The 17,454-nt window shown below is 31.3% G+C and overlaps 3 protein-coding genes across 4 annotated transcripts in view; all 3 read right to left on the reverse strand.

Annotated features, from left to right (window-relative positions):
- Positions 1-17,454, reverse strand: part of LOC124421612 — a 271,374-nt gene that overhangs the window by 103,920 nt on the left and 150,000 nt on the right. The window contains exon 4 of one of the 2 annotated variants that reach the window (XM_046956988.1): positions 6,634-6,750. The exons of the other annotated variant lie outside the window; for it this stretch is intronic. Within the exon in view, the coding sequence (XP_046812944.1) occupies positions 6,743-6,750 (8 nt within the window). The 3' untranslated portion in view covers positions 6,634-6,742. Of the gene's footprint in view, positions 1-6,633; positions 6,751-17,454 lie in introns of those variants that run through there. 2 annotated transcript variants of the gene reach the window in all.
- Positions 46-1,602, reverse strand: LOC124421606 (elongation of very long chain fatty acids protein 1-like). The gene is made up of 4 exons (XM_046956982.1): positions 1,354-1,602; positions 875-1,143; positions 447-749; positions 46-327 (listed from the first exon to the last, which is right to left on the reverse strand). Exons 1-4 carry the CDS (start codon positions 1,397-1,399, stop codon positions 166-168), a joined length of 780 nt encoding a protein of 259 aa, XP_046812938.1. The 5' UTR covers positions 1,400-1,602; the 3' UTR covers positions 46-165.
- LOC124421604 (elongation of very long chain fatty acids protein 7-like) lies at positions 2,169-3,673 on the reverse strand. Its single transcript, XM_046956980.1, has 4 exons — positions 3,470-3,673; positions 3,079-3,347; positions 2,664-2,966; positions 2,169-2,493 (listed from the first exon to the last, which is right to left on the reverse strand). The coding sequence occupies exons 1-4, from the start codon at positions 3,519-3,521 to the stop codon at positions 2,326-2,328; spliced, it is 792 nt and encodes a 263-aa protein (XP_046812936.1). The 5' UTR covers positions 3,522-3,673; the 3' UTR covers positions 2,169-2,325.

Consider the following 17,454-nt stretch of genomic DNA (forward strand, 5'->3'; position numbering starts at 1 on the left):
CAATACACGTTAAAGGATTTACGGCCTGATAGAAAATTGTACCCATTAATTTACGTAACATTTATTAACAAAACATAAAACTTCTTTCTGTAAGATACATAAAAATAATTTAGAATTAAAAAAAAAGAACATTTTATATTTAAACAATTACTATTTACAATAACTCTATTTCGTTTTTTTAGTTAAATAATTTTTCCTATAGAAATTATAAAACAAGATGAAATTAATAAGAAGATTGATATTCATTATCACAGCAGGAGTGTAGTCTATGTCGCAATTCGGTAAGAATATTTGAGAGATGTAACAAAATAATACTACGAATTGTACCTGTTTAGATTAAAAAAAAAAATAAAAAAATAAAATAAAATAAAATAAAATTATCAAGACACTCTGGCATCAGATAAGTTTGATCTTAACGAGAGTTTTTAAATTTAAGTATTACTTACCATTTGAATGATGGTAAGCAAGAATTTATATCGATGAATATTCTTTCTGATATTTGGACCAAATGTACTAAGGAAATAATACGTGTACATTATCACGTGTACAGAACAATTCATTAAAGGAAGAAATGTGCCCATTCCATCGGAGTAATATTTTCCAAACATCCAACTGATGAGCACTGTTGAGATATGGTGATACAAATGCAGAAATGTGATCTGCTCCTCTTTCTTTCGGAGTACAAATATTCCTGTTTCTATTAGATCAATTAGTTTTGTTATGAACGTCCACCAGCAGGCAGATAATAGCTACGCAGAAAAAACATTTGTTATTCATTTTATTATTACGACGTACTTAATTTTCTTTTCTTTTCTTTTTTTTTTTTTCTATATATTAATTTAATTGTATGGTTGAAATAAATCTCAAATGATACCTCCATACTAGCAGGATCTGTAGCATACTTCATAGGTATGCAATATAACGGAATCGTGGTAAACCAACCGGCATTTATTAATTTATAAACAATAAAACTATTCATCACTATTTGAAAAATATTATAATATCTAATAAATGTTTTCAAAGAATATGGCTTTCTATTCTTCATAAATCGAGGACCACAAGCGAAAATAAAATAGAAATATGAAAAGATTATCAAAATAATTAGCCATGTATTAAATAATATCCAATCTTTTACTCGTAAATCTGAAAGTTAAATTATATTTGTCAATGGTCTTTTCTTTTCTAATGTTTAATCTATTCCATTTGAAATTTCACATGTCATGTTTTAACGATAAAAAAATCCTTAATTTGAACATCACTGGTCGTCATAGAATTATTTAAGGATGGCTAATACCATCGAATATTTTGTAAGATTTCACTTTCTACTTACGTAAACATAATGATAATACTTACCACCGACATTAATCAGATAATTCATGATAATATTTAATAAATACATTTTAAACTCTTCGTAAGATACAACCGTTAAAAAAGAATTACTTCTTAATTTAACTCTCACTATGGTTAACAGTTAAAAATAATTATAATGAACGATGTTATATTGTCAATCGAAGAAATTAAAAGCTATTGAAGAAGTAATCGTACTATAATTTTTTACGATAGAATAAGACATTCTTTCACCAATTGTCACTTTTACACTGATTGCTCCACCGTAAGACCCGCTATATATATTATATTCTGATAGATGTCATTATTGTAATGTTTGCAAAAATTAGAATAATAATGAATAATGAAATCAAGTTTTCTAATGAGTTCAAAGTTTTATGAATAGTTATATATATAATTGTTAAGTAATCGATTATATATAAATACACTATTATATATTATATATATAATATATTCTACTAGTATCTATTTTCATTCATAAATTTTAATATAATTATAAAAAAGTGAGTGAGTAGGAGGTGTATGTGTGTGTGAAAGAGAGAAATTGAGAGAGAGAGAGAGAGAGAGAGAGAGAGAGAGAGAGAGAGAGAGAGAGAGAGAGAGCATAAATTGGATACAGATAACCAAATAATTTATCAAAACAATCAATTTATTTCTTTATACAATTGTATTTAAATATTGCAGACATGTTATAAAGATATTATATAAGGACTTAAAGACCTGCATCTTTCTGTCATTTAATATTAATTAATTGTCTTGAAATCAACTATTTTTCAAATACTTTATGTCCAAATTCAATCAATTTTTTTTATTCGCCAATATCATATCGCACAAATATTTTTATTTATATAATGGTACAGTTATTCCATTTAAATACACATAAAATTCCATCCAATATTCGACATTAGTTACGATCTTCGTCTTTTCCTTTTGCAAAAATGAATTGTGTTTTTCTTTTTTTTTAATTCCTCCTTTTATTTATTTATTTTTCGTTTTTGAATTCTTGTAAGTTTTCATATAGAAGTTAAGGAACAATAATAAGTTTATGATTAAGTTAATAAACAGAATAAAACTTGCTAATTTCGGGGCTTTACAATCCGGTAGAAATGTTCGTAGAAGATGTATTAGCAGTATGACGAATTGTACCTAAGAGAAGAATTAAATTAGCGAGGTATGCATTTATGCGATAGGACGAGAAGAATGAGTGTTATAGGGTGAGAGAGATGGAGGAGGAGAAAGGAAAAAGAATAAATATAAAAGAAAAACAAAAAAGAATCGATTTTTTATATAAAAAAACATTAACTTCTGAAACTAACCATTTGAATAATAGTCAGAATTGGCTTATAGGGTAAAATCAGCTTTTGTATTTCTGGACCCAACGATGATAAAAAATAATATCCATACATAATGACGTGTACGCTACAATTTAATATTACAATGAAAGTAACTATTCCTACAGCATAAAATCTTACACATAACCAAGATAGAAACGCTGTTGTAACATGATGATACAAGTGTAAAAACGATATCTGATTATTTTTTTTTCGTAGCACGAATATCATTGTTTCGATCAGATCTATCATCTTTAATATCATCGTATACCATATCGCTAACGCTATCTAAAAATTAATTCATTCGATTATTTATATTACATAAGCTATATTACAAATTTCAAATGATATTTAATATATCGAATAGAATAAAATTATATATAAAATTATAACGTAATACCTTCATAGATGCGGGATCTGTAGAATATGTTATGGGTACACAATAAATAAATATATTTTCGTACCATACTCCATCTAAGAGCATGTATATTATAATACTATTAGCTAAAATTTGAAAAATATTATAAAACTGAATAAATCTTTTCAATGAATAAGCAGGTCTATTATTCATATATTTGGATCCAATAAATATTGATATCATGTAAAGTCCAATGATCGTTATTATTGTGGATGGAGGATCAACTAATGGCCATAGCTTCATTCGCGGGTCTAAAAATTAAATCGTCCATTTCTTTTTCGCATTTTCTCTTTCCTTTTCCTTTTTCCATTCTTTTCTTTTACTGTATTCACAAAAATACCGGAAAGTATACTTTTATAATAAATCGACTTACCCGCGTTTTTTACGATATTTTCATAGATATTACTTAAATTCATATTATACATAATTTAACACGATCACTAAAGGGAATAGAATTCTTTTTATTTATAATACCGTTGAGTATTATTATACTAGAAGATTTATTATTTTAACCGATTCAATTCTTAAAGTAACAACATGATCTCTTATTAACTGTTGGTATTAAACTAAACTGATAAATGTATACGAGTTTATACTTTTATACATTGGAAATACGAATGCCGTATAAATTTCCTTCATTATAAATATTCATAAGATCGAAGAATAATTATTTTTATATGCGATTTCGATAATATTTAGATAACGTGAATGAGAACAAAAGGATCATTATTTTATCAATATGAATATAAATTTGAACATTTATTTTTTCAATTTGAAGTAAAAAAAAAAAAAATTTTAATTTTCTAATAACTATTTAAACGAAACACAAGCGTTAGTAAATATCGTTTAAATGAATATACTTAACATTTACCATATATTTACATTCAATCTGTGTTGCAAATTTTATATTGAAAAATCAATTTTTTTTCGGTCTTCGAATGCCAAACTTTACTTCTCGATTTTAAAACTTCTACATTCCAATGCGTCGATTTATTTAGGAAAGGAAAGAAAAAAAGCTAACACGAAAAGAAAAGAAAAAAGAAACAGATTGAGAGAGAAAAAAATTAAGGAAAGAAAATATCATTGATTAAAAATCGAACGAACATACGACGTCATGTACAACAAACAATGACCTACGATTTTCTTGATTATCTCGACGAAATATTCTAAAGGGGGGGGGGGGGGGGAAAAAGAAAAGAAAAAGAAATAAGCAAAAAAGAAAAAGAAAAAAAACAAATAAAAAGAAATGAATAAGAACCTATACAATTCGGTTCGTTATAAAACACTTGGGTATTCATTAAAATTTTCGAAAAATCATCATATTCAACCTTCCGAACGATAGTACAGGAAATGATATAACAATTTTATAAACTATACTATCTTATATAACGACAAAGGAAGACAAAGAATTCTATTCTTTTCCTGTGTAATTGAATATACATGTGGGAGATATTTAGAAATAAAGTGCGTAAATCTACATAACGTTAATATTGGACTGAAATTATGCTAATGTAACCTTAAACAATGAAAAACAATTCCCGGAAACTACGAGGAACAATTTTAATCAACTTCTCTTTCCCTCTCTCTCTCTTTCTCTCTCTCTTTTATATATATAAATTTTTTCTACATATAAATTTATTAATTCATTTATATAAACGTATGAAAGGTTCTTTGAGTTATTAACCATAGATATTTATCGTCAATTAATTAATTATTGTTATTAAAAATTAAGGAATTAAAATATCAATAATGAAATGAACGATAATTATTGTTATCATACTTTCTTATATTTTAAATGTTAAAAAAAGAGAAAAAAAATATGTATTATTTATCCTACAAAATGCATAAGGTTAGCGCATTAGGAATGCGTGAGATTACGTGAAAACTTTTCGTTTAGTTTCTTCGATATAAAAAAAGGGAATGGAAGGGAGAAAAGAGAGAGAGAGAGAAAGAGAAAGAAAGAAAGAAAGAAAAAAATCAAGGAAAAATGAAAAACAAGAAAAAAAATTTCTTTTTTTCTTTTCTTTCTTTCGTTCTTTTTTCTCTCTTTTTTTCTCTTTTTTCCTCTCTTTTTGTTCTTTTTTTTTTTTTTTTTTATTAATTCTTGTACGATCGATAGGTCGTGGAAGGTAAAGAAGAAGAAGAAAAAAGAAAAAAAAAATTGAAAAATAGAGAAGAGCGACGATAGGAAAGATCAAATTCGATTCGTTCATATCGTGTATGCATATTCGACGCATGTGTGAGAAAATTCGCGCGACGTTCAGAAAAAAATAAAAAAAAAAAAAAAAAAAGAAAAAAAAAAACTTGGATTTCTTTCCTTTTCGAAGAATGGCAGTCGCACGATGATATTATAGATCGAGCTTTTCCCGTTCATAGCTACGCATACCTTACCATTACTATTATTATACTACTATATATTATACACTACTACTACTACTACTACTACTTTTACTAGTCACCACCGTATCACCGATGAAAAGCTATTTTTCCTGTCAGTAGAAAATCCAAGCGAAAATTTTTTCGCATCGCGCGATATTTTTTGACAGGCTTCTTTTCTCGCATCGTAGGAGGCAAAGGAAAGGGAGAGATGAGCTTTCGCATCGTTTCGAGCTTATCGCGTTGACTCGACGACGACGACGACGACGACGAAAAAGAACGCGTAGGTAAAAGAAGAGAAGAACGAAGAAAAGCAGCTTGTTATACGTTGAGTCACGAGAAAAGACGCAATTGCTAGTGTCTGATCTTGAGTTCTCTCTCTTTCTCTCTCTCTCTCTCTCTCTCTCTCTCTCTCTCTCTTTCTCTCTCGTACACTTATTTATTCACGAGTTTACAAAGTTTTATTTGGAAAAAATTGTTTACGAAACTTAAAACAAAAAAAAAAAAAAAGGAACAAAAAAATTTAACTGTCCCAATCAATAAATTTATATTTATATAATAATTTAACGTATAAATAAATGAAATTTAAATGTGTAGAAAGATAAAAGAAATTTTTTTTCTAAAAAGTACATTACAAAATTCCGCGACTGTATACATATATACATAAATTATATCGTCTTACGACGATGACAAAAGAAAAGAAAAGATAAAAAAAAGGAAAAAAAAATAAATTTGCATAAAAAGCATAAACGTCAATCAAAAACGATTTATCTAAATCTTTAAGAATCTATACGGAATAATGAAGTTATGGAAGGATGACGAAGTATTTTTCTCTTCTCTCTGTTGAGAGAAAATTAAATATTAACGTTCTACGGTCGTTTCAATGAATGCGGATGAAAAATTTATTCGAAATACATATGTATATTAGTAAATGACCACAGTTGTAAAATATTGTCTCTAAAATCATTCGGTTGTTTTTTCGTTTTTTTTTTTTTTTTCTTTCTTTTTTTCTAACAGATCGAGCGAGCGATTCTAATCGATCAATCGTTCGAATTAAGATGTGAGTTCAAAAATAATGTCATGTCTATATATAGATAAATTATATATATATATATATATATATATATATATATATATATATATATATATACTTACATGGTGGCTTCATTATCGACAGACTCTTACAAAATCGTATGTGACAATATACAGGAAAATAAAACTTCATTTGCATCTTAAGAACATTTCCAATGTGAAAACTAAGCGTGACGTTTTACTCACCTGAAACAGAGAAAAGAAAGGAAAATCGATTTATCATGATTGATAAAAGATGAAGGGAAAAAGAAAAAAAGGAAAAGAAGAAAAGGGTCTTTTTTCTCTTTTTTCTTTTTTTTTTTTTTTTTAGTCAACGTCGGAACGAAACAATTCTCGAATAATCTCAGATAAAAAATCGTATATAAGAAATAGTAATGCAAATATTTTCGTGTGCTTTACGTGCCCGTAAAATGAAATAAAATTAACATTGTTACCGTGTCGTTTCGCCTATTGAAAAAGGCGAAGATATTCTTTTCTCGAGAATCAGATAGCATTAAAAACAACGAAAAGAATTGGTGGCCTTTCTAGGGAAAAGGATTGGGAAGGGGAAAGGGAGGGGGAGAGGAGGTAAGTACGGACACGAAATTTTGTATCGGACATCTGACAGAAGACTGGACGTGAGCTGAAACTCTGGTAAAAGAGAGACAGAGACAGAAACAAAGAGAGAGAGAGAGAGAGAGAGAGAGAGAGAGAGAGAGAGAAAATTTTTAATATGTGGTATTCCTGCGGCGTAAAGTCTGCTCGAATCGATAAGGAAATTACTCACGGTCATTTCACAAAAATATGAGCTTCTAGTCGCTCTGCAACATCCCAAAATCCGTTTTCACTCGGGTCCTGAACAATTCGTCGAACGGGATACAAACCGACAATAGGATTTTAAAACGTTCGACCGGGAGTGAAAGTGTACCGGTGGATGAATTTGCCCTTCCGTATCTGCCGTTTTCGTTATACGTTTATCCATCAAAAACACACGGCTTGCTCGACCTGTCCGTTCCAATCGTCTCGATGAATTAGTAGAAAAACGTTTTTCGAATTTTATTTGCTCAAAGCGTTATAGTTATTAAATAAATCTTATTTACTTTATTTTTCGAATCGGCGTTGAAATATTTTCCCCCTTTTATTCACATCCAAAACATTCAAAAATACGATTTGTGATTATTTCCTTTCCCATCCTCTTTTCTTTTCTTATCTCTTTTTTGTCATTTATTTATTTTTTTTTCTATTTTTTCTTCTTCTTCCTCCTCTTCCCCTTCTCTTTACGGCTTAGTAAGTAACATATTTTTTTTCTTATAGATTCTTCAGATAAAAAACATTGTCATCAGCTTTTTTTCCCCTACTCGAAATCATTTGTTGTCCTATTTTTTCTTTTCTTTCTTTTTTCTTTTTTTTTTTTTTTTTTTTTTTTTTTTACCTTTTTTTCCTACGACTCGATTAACAATTCTATGTGTCTTCATCGAATAGAATTATTTATTCCTATTTATATTCGTGTGACCGGACGAACATTAAAGTGAATACATTAAAGTAATTTAATTTATAAAAGTAACTTGCATTGGCGTATGAAGCAAATATATTTACAAAAAGCAGTAGTCTGTAAAAGATTTGACCTATGCTCTAGCGATAGATATGACGATAAAATGTTCAAACTACGTTTTACCGAGTTCATATATAATTTGATTAAATAACATATTGAATGGGTAATTTGTTATTATTCTATGTAAATTACTAAAAGATTATCAGTTATGTCGACATATCGAATTCCATTAAATACTTTCGAGAGAGACAAAGAAAAAAAAAAAAGAATTCGACGGTAGTAACGTTTCGCATTTGAATGAATTGAATGAAGCAGCTTTCGAAATGAAAACCAAACTGGGACGTTTGTTTTATAACGAGAGCTCTCCGTTTCTTTTTTTCTTCTTTGTTCTTTTTCTGTTCTTTTTTCTTTCCTTTTTCTTTTTTTACATAACCCACCGATTCGAACTCTTTCACGGAGTCCACTGTCTTTCATTCGGCATTCCTTGGTGAAATTTTTCAACGAATATGAATTTTTTCCTTTCGAACGATCTCGCAATGATATATTATCGAAACAGTACGAGATAATAAGATGTAGGATCGGTCAACAAAAGTATCTAAGCTTTCGCAATTTCTTTCACGATATTAAAGAAGAAAAAAAGTAAGGAAGGAAGAAAGAAAGAAAAGAAAAAAGAGAAAAGAGGAAAAAAGAAAGAAAGAAAGAAGTCTAATTAATCTTTAAAATAACTTATGTAAGACACCTCGGTCCATCTTCTATTAATCGATAAAAGATAAATTGTCTTAAAATAATGTCCATCGTCTTGGTTATTCATGCATTTCATCCATTGATTCATTCAATTTCGATGACGTGTTAGTGGAATAAGAGTGGAACGAAGAAGCGAGAACGAGAAGCGATAGTAGACGACGTAAGCGCATTTAGACGAGTAATAGTAATAGCATCAGCAGCACTAGCAGCTCCAGTAATAGCAACAGCAGCAGCAACAACACCAGCAAGAGCAACGACATCGGTAACAACAATAGCAACAACCCTAGGAAGCTTTTGTTTCGCAACAGGGGGTGTTCCTAGCTATACATATATATATATATATATATATATATATATATATATATATATATCGTATCTTCATATTGTACATTGTCGACTCTCCCTCATTGTCCTAACAGCCCACGACATAGCTTGGCACGGCTGGCAGTGCTACCGACCGCAACAATGACGTATTTACACGTGCAAACGTGAAGTACTCAGCCTGTACTATTCTCTGCGCAATCAGCGACCGACTTTAAGCTCGTTATATATTCGATTAAATTGTTTTACCATCTTTCCTTTATATCCATCACGTAGGAAGATGACGATAATGACAATGACGACAAATCTCTAAGCAATCTAATTGTCTCATATTATCTTTCTTCTTTGATCGTTCAAATATTATTTCTTTTCTTTTCAATATTTCTTTTTTTTTTCTTTCTTCTTTTTTCCTTTCAATTTATCTTTTATAATTCCTTAGATAATCGATTAACGAACACTTGACCGAATTTTTTTTTTTTTTCTAACCCTAATTATGCCTCTGAAACGACTCGATTAAAAGAATTTTGAATATTTTTTTTCTCTTTTTTTTTTTCCTTTTTTTTTTTCTTTTGCATAATCAAAATTATTCATTCGATATAAATGGCGTGCTGTTCGAATGTGCCTGAGATCTTGACTACAACTCAAGTGTACAACTTGAAATTATTTTTTCTTTTGCGTAATCAAAATTATTCATTCTGTATAAATGGCGTGCTGTTCGAATGTGCCTGAGATCTTGAGTGCAACTCAAGTGTACAACTTGAAATTATTTTGACACAACATTATCTGCATGGATACGCTTAAAACAGATGTCAAATAATCTTTTTACTTTATCTAAGTGATATAGAAAATTTTGATAAGGAAAGAAAAGAGAGAGAGAGAGAGAGAGAGAAAATCAGTGCAAAGATGTAGTGGTTGTTGGGAAGCCAGGATCGAATGAAGAAAGTTTTCATCGCGTCGGTTGGTACAGAGAAAGAATATTTTTCTTAGCAAACGGCCGAGGAAAACCAAGAGAGAGAGAGAGAGAGAGAGAGAGAGAGAGAGAGAGAGAGAGAGAGGTGGGAAAATAAAGGATGAGAAAAAGGCGTCGGCACGAGATAAGACGTTGAGAATCGCCTCGATTTAGTAACGACCACTACACTGGGCTGGGCGTCTTATAAAAGAAAACTCGATTACTCGTCTCTAGAGAACCGGATGGAGTTCATAAGATGGATTTTACGGATTTACAACGCTAATAAACTTTACTGATAAGCTTGCACCTTCCGATCTTCCGGCAATTCATGGAAAATTCTATGCGCGTGGGTCTATGTATGTATTATGTATTTATATATGTATTTATGTATATACGTATGTATGTTAGAAGAGAAAGATTATATATATATATATATATATATATATATATATATATAAATAGATAGATAGATAGATAGATAGATAGATGGAAAGAGAGAAAGGGAGAGAGAGAGAGAGAGAGAGAAATAAGATTTACGACCGAGCTCCGAACATAATTCTTATTCGATAATTTATATAAAAAGAAATTAGAATAATATCAATAATTCTATTGAAGATCGAATCATTCCATAAATGACAAAAAGAGATAATGAGTAAGTATGTGTGTGTATGTGTAAGAGAGAAAGAGAGAGAGAGAGAGAGAGAGAAAGCTTATTTTCGATTCTTTTTTACATTTACATGATGTAGGGATTAAAAATTTAACGGGTCATGATGTATATGTTAAATTAATTTGAAAAGTAATGCAAAAAAGTACAAGTAATTGTTTAATTGGAAGAGTAAAAAATAAAAAAAAGAGAGAGAGAGAGAGAGAGAGAGAGAGAAATCATCTCTTATTCATTTTGATCGAAGTCACAAATGACCGCTCTGATCGTATTCTATTCCACTCAATAAACTAAAGGAAATTCTTTAACCTTTGATATTTTAATTGTCAAGTCATGGTGAAGGTTATATTTGAATGCAAAGCGCTCAAATAAGAGAGTGATGAAAGAGAGAGAGAGAGAGAGAGAGAGAGAGAGAGAAAGTGAAGTTGAACTAAAATGAAATAGCCTACGTTAGGTATTTGAATCGATCCGAAAGCGTATGATCATTTCTATCAAACTTCGCATATATTATAAAATATTACGGAATATACATTATTATTTCTCTTTCACCAATATCGCATATTTGTAATAAAAAAGATAAATAAATGTGCCTTATGAATAATCTGAATGAAAAAACAAGGAGAATATTGTTCTAATGTAAATTTGTTAATAATTTTTCTTCGGAATTTTCGAAAGAGAAAAAAATAATAAATAAATAAAACGAAAGAATGTTAAGTTAAAATAATGAGAATAAGAAGATAAGAGGAGGAATAGAAAAGACGACGAAAAAAAAGAAAAAAGAAAAAAGAAAAAAGAAAAAAAAAGAAAAAAAGGAAACATATCGAGTTAAATAAATATTCTATAACTTTGCGGATTTATAAAGAAAAATACGTGATATATCGGAAAATTCCATTCTTCCTATATTCAGTTCAACCCGATCGCATTTTAAACGCAAGACGTGAGAATATTTCGAGCGGAAATAATGTAAATGTATGTGTATGTGTTATACGTGCATGCATATACACGGATACGTCGTACGTATGTACATACGTACATACGTATATAACTAGAAACCATGAGACTTCGTTTCTACGATTTGGAACGGGATTTTCTTAGAGCCTTGGTAAATCGCTTACCTTAGGATTTATGCATCCAAAATAACGAGAATCGTTCGTGTAAAACATGTTACGTATTTTAGTCTTATTTCGCGCCTTTTCAAAGGTTTTGGCTACCATATTCGAGATTACTTTACTACGAGAATATAATTTAGGTGTCTTGCTACGACGATGTATACACACACACACACACACACACACAGACAGATACACAGAGACACACAGACACACATATGCATGTATTGCATATTTCCTTGAAATACTTTTTCATATTAAACATTTTCAAAGTATCGACGGCGATAATAAAAAAACGTACAAACAAACGTAACAAAAAATGAGACCAAGTAGTTATTGTACGACATATTCGTTCTCTTTTGCATTTTCCTTTATTTCCTTTTCTTTTTTGTCTTTTTATCTTTTGTTGCTCGATTCCATATCTTTTTCTTTTAATTTCTTTTTATTTATTTATTTTTTTCTTTTTCTTCTTCTTTCGTTATTTATTCCCTCTTAAATTTTGATAAGAAAATAATGTACCCAGTAAGGTGAATTAGTAAATTAATCGATCGAGAGAAATCTAAGTGAAGCGATAAGAAAATCTTAATCCTTGTAGAAAAGGTTAAAGAAATTCTCTCATAAATTTGTTCCACTCGAAATGCTCGTCATACTACGGTTATCAACGAAGTGAACGAATCGTTGCTGAGGGATTAAGGTCGTCGTCGTCGTCGTCGTCGTCGTCGTCGTCGTCGTCGTCGTTGTCCCACTCTTCTCGAAGAGACCGCTCGCGCGGTACTCGGCACGATGCAGTCCCAACTACTGATAATCTACTCGTATGAAAAGAAAAAGGAGGATTAGAAATAATGAACGAAATGGGGAGAGAAAAAAGAATAAGAGAAAGAAGAAGAGGTGGAAGAAAAAGAGGAGGAAGAAGAAGAAGAAGAAAAAGAAGGCGACGAAGACGAAGGAATAAAAGATGAAGAAGGAAGAAGATGAGAGAAATAAAAAAGGAAAGAAAAGAAGAGGAAAGAAAAAAAGAAAGAGAAATTCTACAAGTAAAAGGCCATAATAAAATTTCGAGAAATTAAAAGAAACGCTATAAAACGGCATTGATAGTATCTTGCGTACGACGAGCGGTAAAGTCAACCATAACCATTTTTTCGGCTATCCACGGAAATGAAATCTCTTTAATATAAAAATCCAATACTTACGGGAGAGAACGACGAACGGAATAATTCGTAGAAAATTCATGAAGATGTCTACCGTCAAAGGGAATAAAAAGTGAATAAGAAATTTCCTTCGTTCGACTAAGATTATCTTGAAAAACGAGAGAAACAAAGATACGTTCGTTTTGATGAAAGAGAGATAAATAAATTAATAAATAAAAATAACGAACTATTTTTAACATCCCCCTCAACCTCCCCGCCCATCTGTCCCCTCCTCTCTCTCCTCCCTCCCCGCCACTCCCCCAATAGCAAATTACTTTTTGGGAAATGATAAAAATGTTACGAGGATGTGATTCAATTTATAAAAAAGAAAACGTTATCAAAGGCTCTAAATTATTTCGATGAATAAAAATTAACGACGACGTATCGAAACATTCGCCAATTTCTGTATGCCATTTATATATTATTACGAGCGAATTAATACTTATAAAATTCTTCTATAATTAGAACTATAACATATTCTTACATGCATGTTGAAAAAACATGACGATGATAGTAAATCATAAACGTACACACGTAGATGTATACGTTCATACAATCTAATTTACCGATAAATTAGACAATAATACAATATCGTACGATGCAAATCACAAGGATAAAGATTTGCGAGCGAGCGAGCCCGCGTAGAGAGAGACGAGAGGCGAAAGAGGGGATGGAAGAGAGAATGAAAAAAAAAAAAAAAGAAAAAGGATAAAAAAAAGGGAAAGGGGAGGATGAGAGGAAAGAACAAAAAGAAAAAGAAGAAAAAACGCGGCAAATAGAAACACGAATTTCGTCTAATAGTTGGGCCATCGTGCCGATGCATTTCGATGTCCTATTTCCCGTATGCTCGACCCGCATGCACGACCTTAACTAAATCTCCTACGTCCACGTAGATCCAACGATAGATCACGTCTGTGAAAAAGAAGAAACGATCGGTGGACGAGGGAGCAACGTCGATGTGGTTTCCCTGATGAAGATATTGAGAGAGAAAAAGACAGAGAGAGTAAGTGAGAGAGCGTAAGAGAGAGGGAGTGAGAGAGAGAGAGAGAGAGAGAGAGAGAGAGAGAGAGAGAAGAGTGGGAAGAAAACGATAGTTCCTCTTCAAGCTGCCTCGAGGCAAACCTTCACTGACGTTCGAGGATTTATTTTCTCGTTGAGAAGGAGGTTAGAATAGATTCATGGAGTTTATCGATCCAAGAAAGTCGTCGAAACGTCTCCCACCATCTTTAACCGTTCTCTTCTTTCGATCTTCTTCATCCTTCGCGATCTCATCCCCTCCTCTTTTGCCTAGTAACCCACCCCTCCCCCCTTCCCACCTCCATCACCACCATCATACTATTGCCATCGCCACTCTTCCTTCTTCCTCTTCCTTGCCCTTCTTTTTCTCCTTCCTTCTTCGATGAAATTCATATCGCTCTGTACGGAAAATGAAATTTCGACGGAATTTCTATTTTCTATGACGATCGCGCGATCGTAGTATACGAACGCTCTCAAAGATATTCCTTCGTTCCAAAGAAGATTATTTCGTCGATAAGTATAAAAGAAAAAAAAAAAAAAAAAAAAAAAAAGAAAGAAAGAAAGAAAGAAAGAAAGAAAAAGAAAGCAATGATGCGGATGGATCGACGCAACGATGAAGAAATTAAAAAATTTCGAAAGATTATATGATTTTATATATATATATATATATATATATATATATATAAAGGTAGTAGATATTTGTACTATATGTATAATAATGGATAACGTATATTAAATTATATTCTAATTTAATTTTGTTCATTATTATAATCCAAATAATATAGGCAATGTTCTGTTTTAATTATTAAACTATTGCTATTCGAAATACTTAATATTAATTAGTAATTTAATAATAAAAGAGAGAATGAGAGGGAGAGAGAGAGAGAGAGAGAGAACAACGCAAATAAATAAATATATATATATATATATATATATATATCTACGAGCGCTCAAATTTTCCAATAAAATAATATTCCAAATAAATCGATTTGTTATCAATAAATTAGAAAATATATTAGAGATAAAGTTAGAGTCATAAGTTTTACGTAGTAAATGATGCGATACAAGATAAAACATATCGCGTCGGTCTCTTATCCGTTTTATCTAAAGAAAAACTTCTCTCACTTCTATCCGCGCGAAAAGAATAAATTAATAAAGCTTCAACCTTCCCCTCCTCCTTCTATCCCTTTTTCATCCCTGTCATCCTTCCCACCCTATATTCCCCTCGTTTTATTAACAAGGACCGCGAGCAATAGGAAAAATGAAGTAGAAAGAAAAAAAAAACACATAAAGGCCTTTGCCTCGGATGAAGTTTGTTTCTCATTAAACTTAGCTCTACCGATTTTCTCCTTTAAGCAGGTAGAAAGTAAGTTTCGTCAAGAAGAAAAGAAAAAGAAAAAAGAAAAAAGAAAAGAAGAGGAAAGAGAAAGAGAAAGGTAAGGAACGACGAAGAGGCAATAACGTAAACGAAGAGATTTCATATATAAAAAAAAAAAAAAAAAAAAAAAACAAAAAAAAAAGACAAACACCAAAAAAAAAACTCTTGCAAATAAAAGATCTCAAGAGTATCGTTAAAACAATATAATTATCAAATCATTTATATAATAATAAATTAAATAGGAACATCGTCAAAAAAAAGTAAGAATGATTAATGGAGGATCGTTTTAATCTCACGACTCTCTCTCTCTCTCTCTCTCTCTCTCTCTTTCTCTCTCTCTCCCTTTTTCTCTCTTTTTCTCTCGTTAAAAACAACGTCTAAAGCACATACCCATATTTTTTGATTTAGTCGACGGTAAGACGTGTATGCGTTCGCGTGCTTCCTTCGAAAAGTTAGAAATTGCGAGCTTGTAAACTGTGCTTTATAGCGCGTTGTTCGCCACGGAGCAAATTCTAAAATATCGTTCCTTATAATGCGACGTATGCGTCTTTGGTGACTCGAATTTACAAGAGGGGAAAAAAGCGAAGTTATATTTCCCGAAACAAAAAAGTTTTCTCTTTCTCTCTCTTTCTCTCTTTCTCTCTTTCTCTCTCTTTCTCTCTCTCTCTCTCTCTCTCTCTTTCTTTTCTCTCTTTCTCTTTCGCTTTTAACCAAGCTTACCTAATCTCTCTTAGCGGAGAAACAATACATCTTAAGCAAATTTTTCAAACAAGGAAAATCATTTTTATTTGTAGACAAATTTCATTATAAGGGAAATAATTTATTTATTTAATTATTTCTTTATCTATTTATTTCATTTTTCCGTTTTCTCCAAAGCAATTCTCTTCTTAAAAAAAAAAAAAAAAAAAAAAGAAAAGAAAAAGAAAAAAAGAGACAATCCGTCGGGCAAAACCAATTTTAACCATTCCTTTTATTCACATCATTATTATTTTATTCAAATCTAAAGGAATTAGGATAATCATGAATAAACATCTCCTTTTCTTTTGTATCCTCGGCACTAAATGTTGAACGATAAGTATTTCGGGGAAAACGTCTAAACAGTAACTCATGAAAAAAAAACAAAAACAAAAAAGATGAATTATAAAGAGAAAGAGAGAGAAAGAGAGAGACAAAGACAGAGACAGAGAGAGAGAGAGAGAGAGAGAGAGAGAGAAAGAGGGGAGAGAAAAGGAGAGAGTATTGAAGAGGGTGGAGGAGCATACCGTAACGACGAACTGAAAGTGTCGGAAAAAAGATGGGAAACGATGAAGCAAGGAAGGAAGAAAAGCAAATACTAAATGCAGACGTTGAAAATGACTTAAAAAAGCAAAGGTTGGTTAAAGAGATTCAGAGAGAAAGAGAAAGAGGAATACACACTCACACACACACACACACACACACACACACACACACATATATATATATATATATATATAGAAAGAAAGAAAGAGAAGGAGAAGGAGAAGGAAGCTAGTGAGACGTGCGTAGAGAGGGAGATCGGTATGACGTTTGGAAACGTTCCAAAGGAGGGAAAATGAAGAGGCAAGGAGTGCCGAAGAACAGGAAGAATAGGAAGAGGAAGAGGAAAAAGAATAAGAAGAGGAAGAAGAAGAAAAAGAAGAAAAGATGGGGAGACAAAACGCCGTCGTCGAAAAATAAGCAGTGGTGGTAGTCAAGAACGATGATCCAAGCATTTTCAAGCAGCGGAGCTAACTCTCACTCTCTCTCTCTCTCTCTCTCTCTCTCTCTCTCTCTCTCTCTTTCTCACTCTTCATATCTCTTCTTTTTCTTTCCTTTATTCAATTTCTACGTACGACGTTTTAGAGTTAAAGAAATGGAGCGTGCTCAGGATGAGAGGAATAGAGATAATACCAATAGAAGGGGTTGGAAAGAAGGAAGGAGGCAGACAGAATTAGGAAAGAGTGAAGGAAAAGTGGAACGACGACATGGTAGA

The sequence above is a fragment of the Vespa crabro genome, chromosome 2 (genome assembly GCF_910589235.1).
Source record: "Vespa crabro chromosome 2, iyVesCrab1.2, whole genome shotgun sequence".
NCBI classification, from domain to species: Eukaryota; Metazoa; Arthropoda; class Insecta; order Hymenoptera; family Vespidae; genus Vespa; species Vespa crabro.

Coding starts and splice junctions, on each gene's coding strand:
- LOC124421606 (XM_046956982.1), bottom strand. CDS start 1,399: ATGTATTTATTAAATATTATCATGAATTATCTGATTAATGTCGGTG. Junction 750..874: donor CAGATCCTGCTAGTATGGAG/GTATCATTTGAG, acceptor TTTTCTGCGTAG/CTATTATCTGCCTGCTGGTG. Junction 328..446: donor TGCTTACCATCATTCAAATG/GTAAGTAATACT, acceptor TAATCTAAACAG/GTACAATTCGTAGTATTATT.
- LOC124421604 (XM_046956980.1), bottom strand. CDS start 3,521: ATGTATAATATGAATTTAAGTAATATCTATGAAAATATCGTAAAAAAC. Junction 2,967..3,078: donor CAGATCCCGCATCTATGAAG/GTATTACGTTAT, acceptor ATTAATTTTTAG/ATAGCGTTAGCGATATGGTA. Junction 2,494..2,663: donor TTCTGACTATTATTCAAATG/GTTAGTTTCAGA, acceptor TTCTTCTCTTAG/GTACAATTCGTCATACTGCT.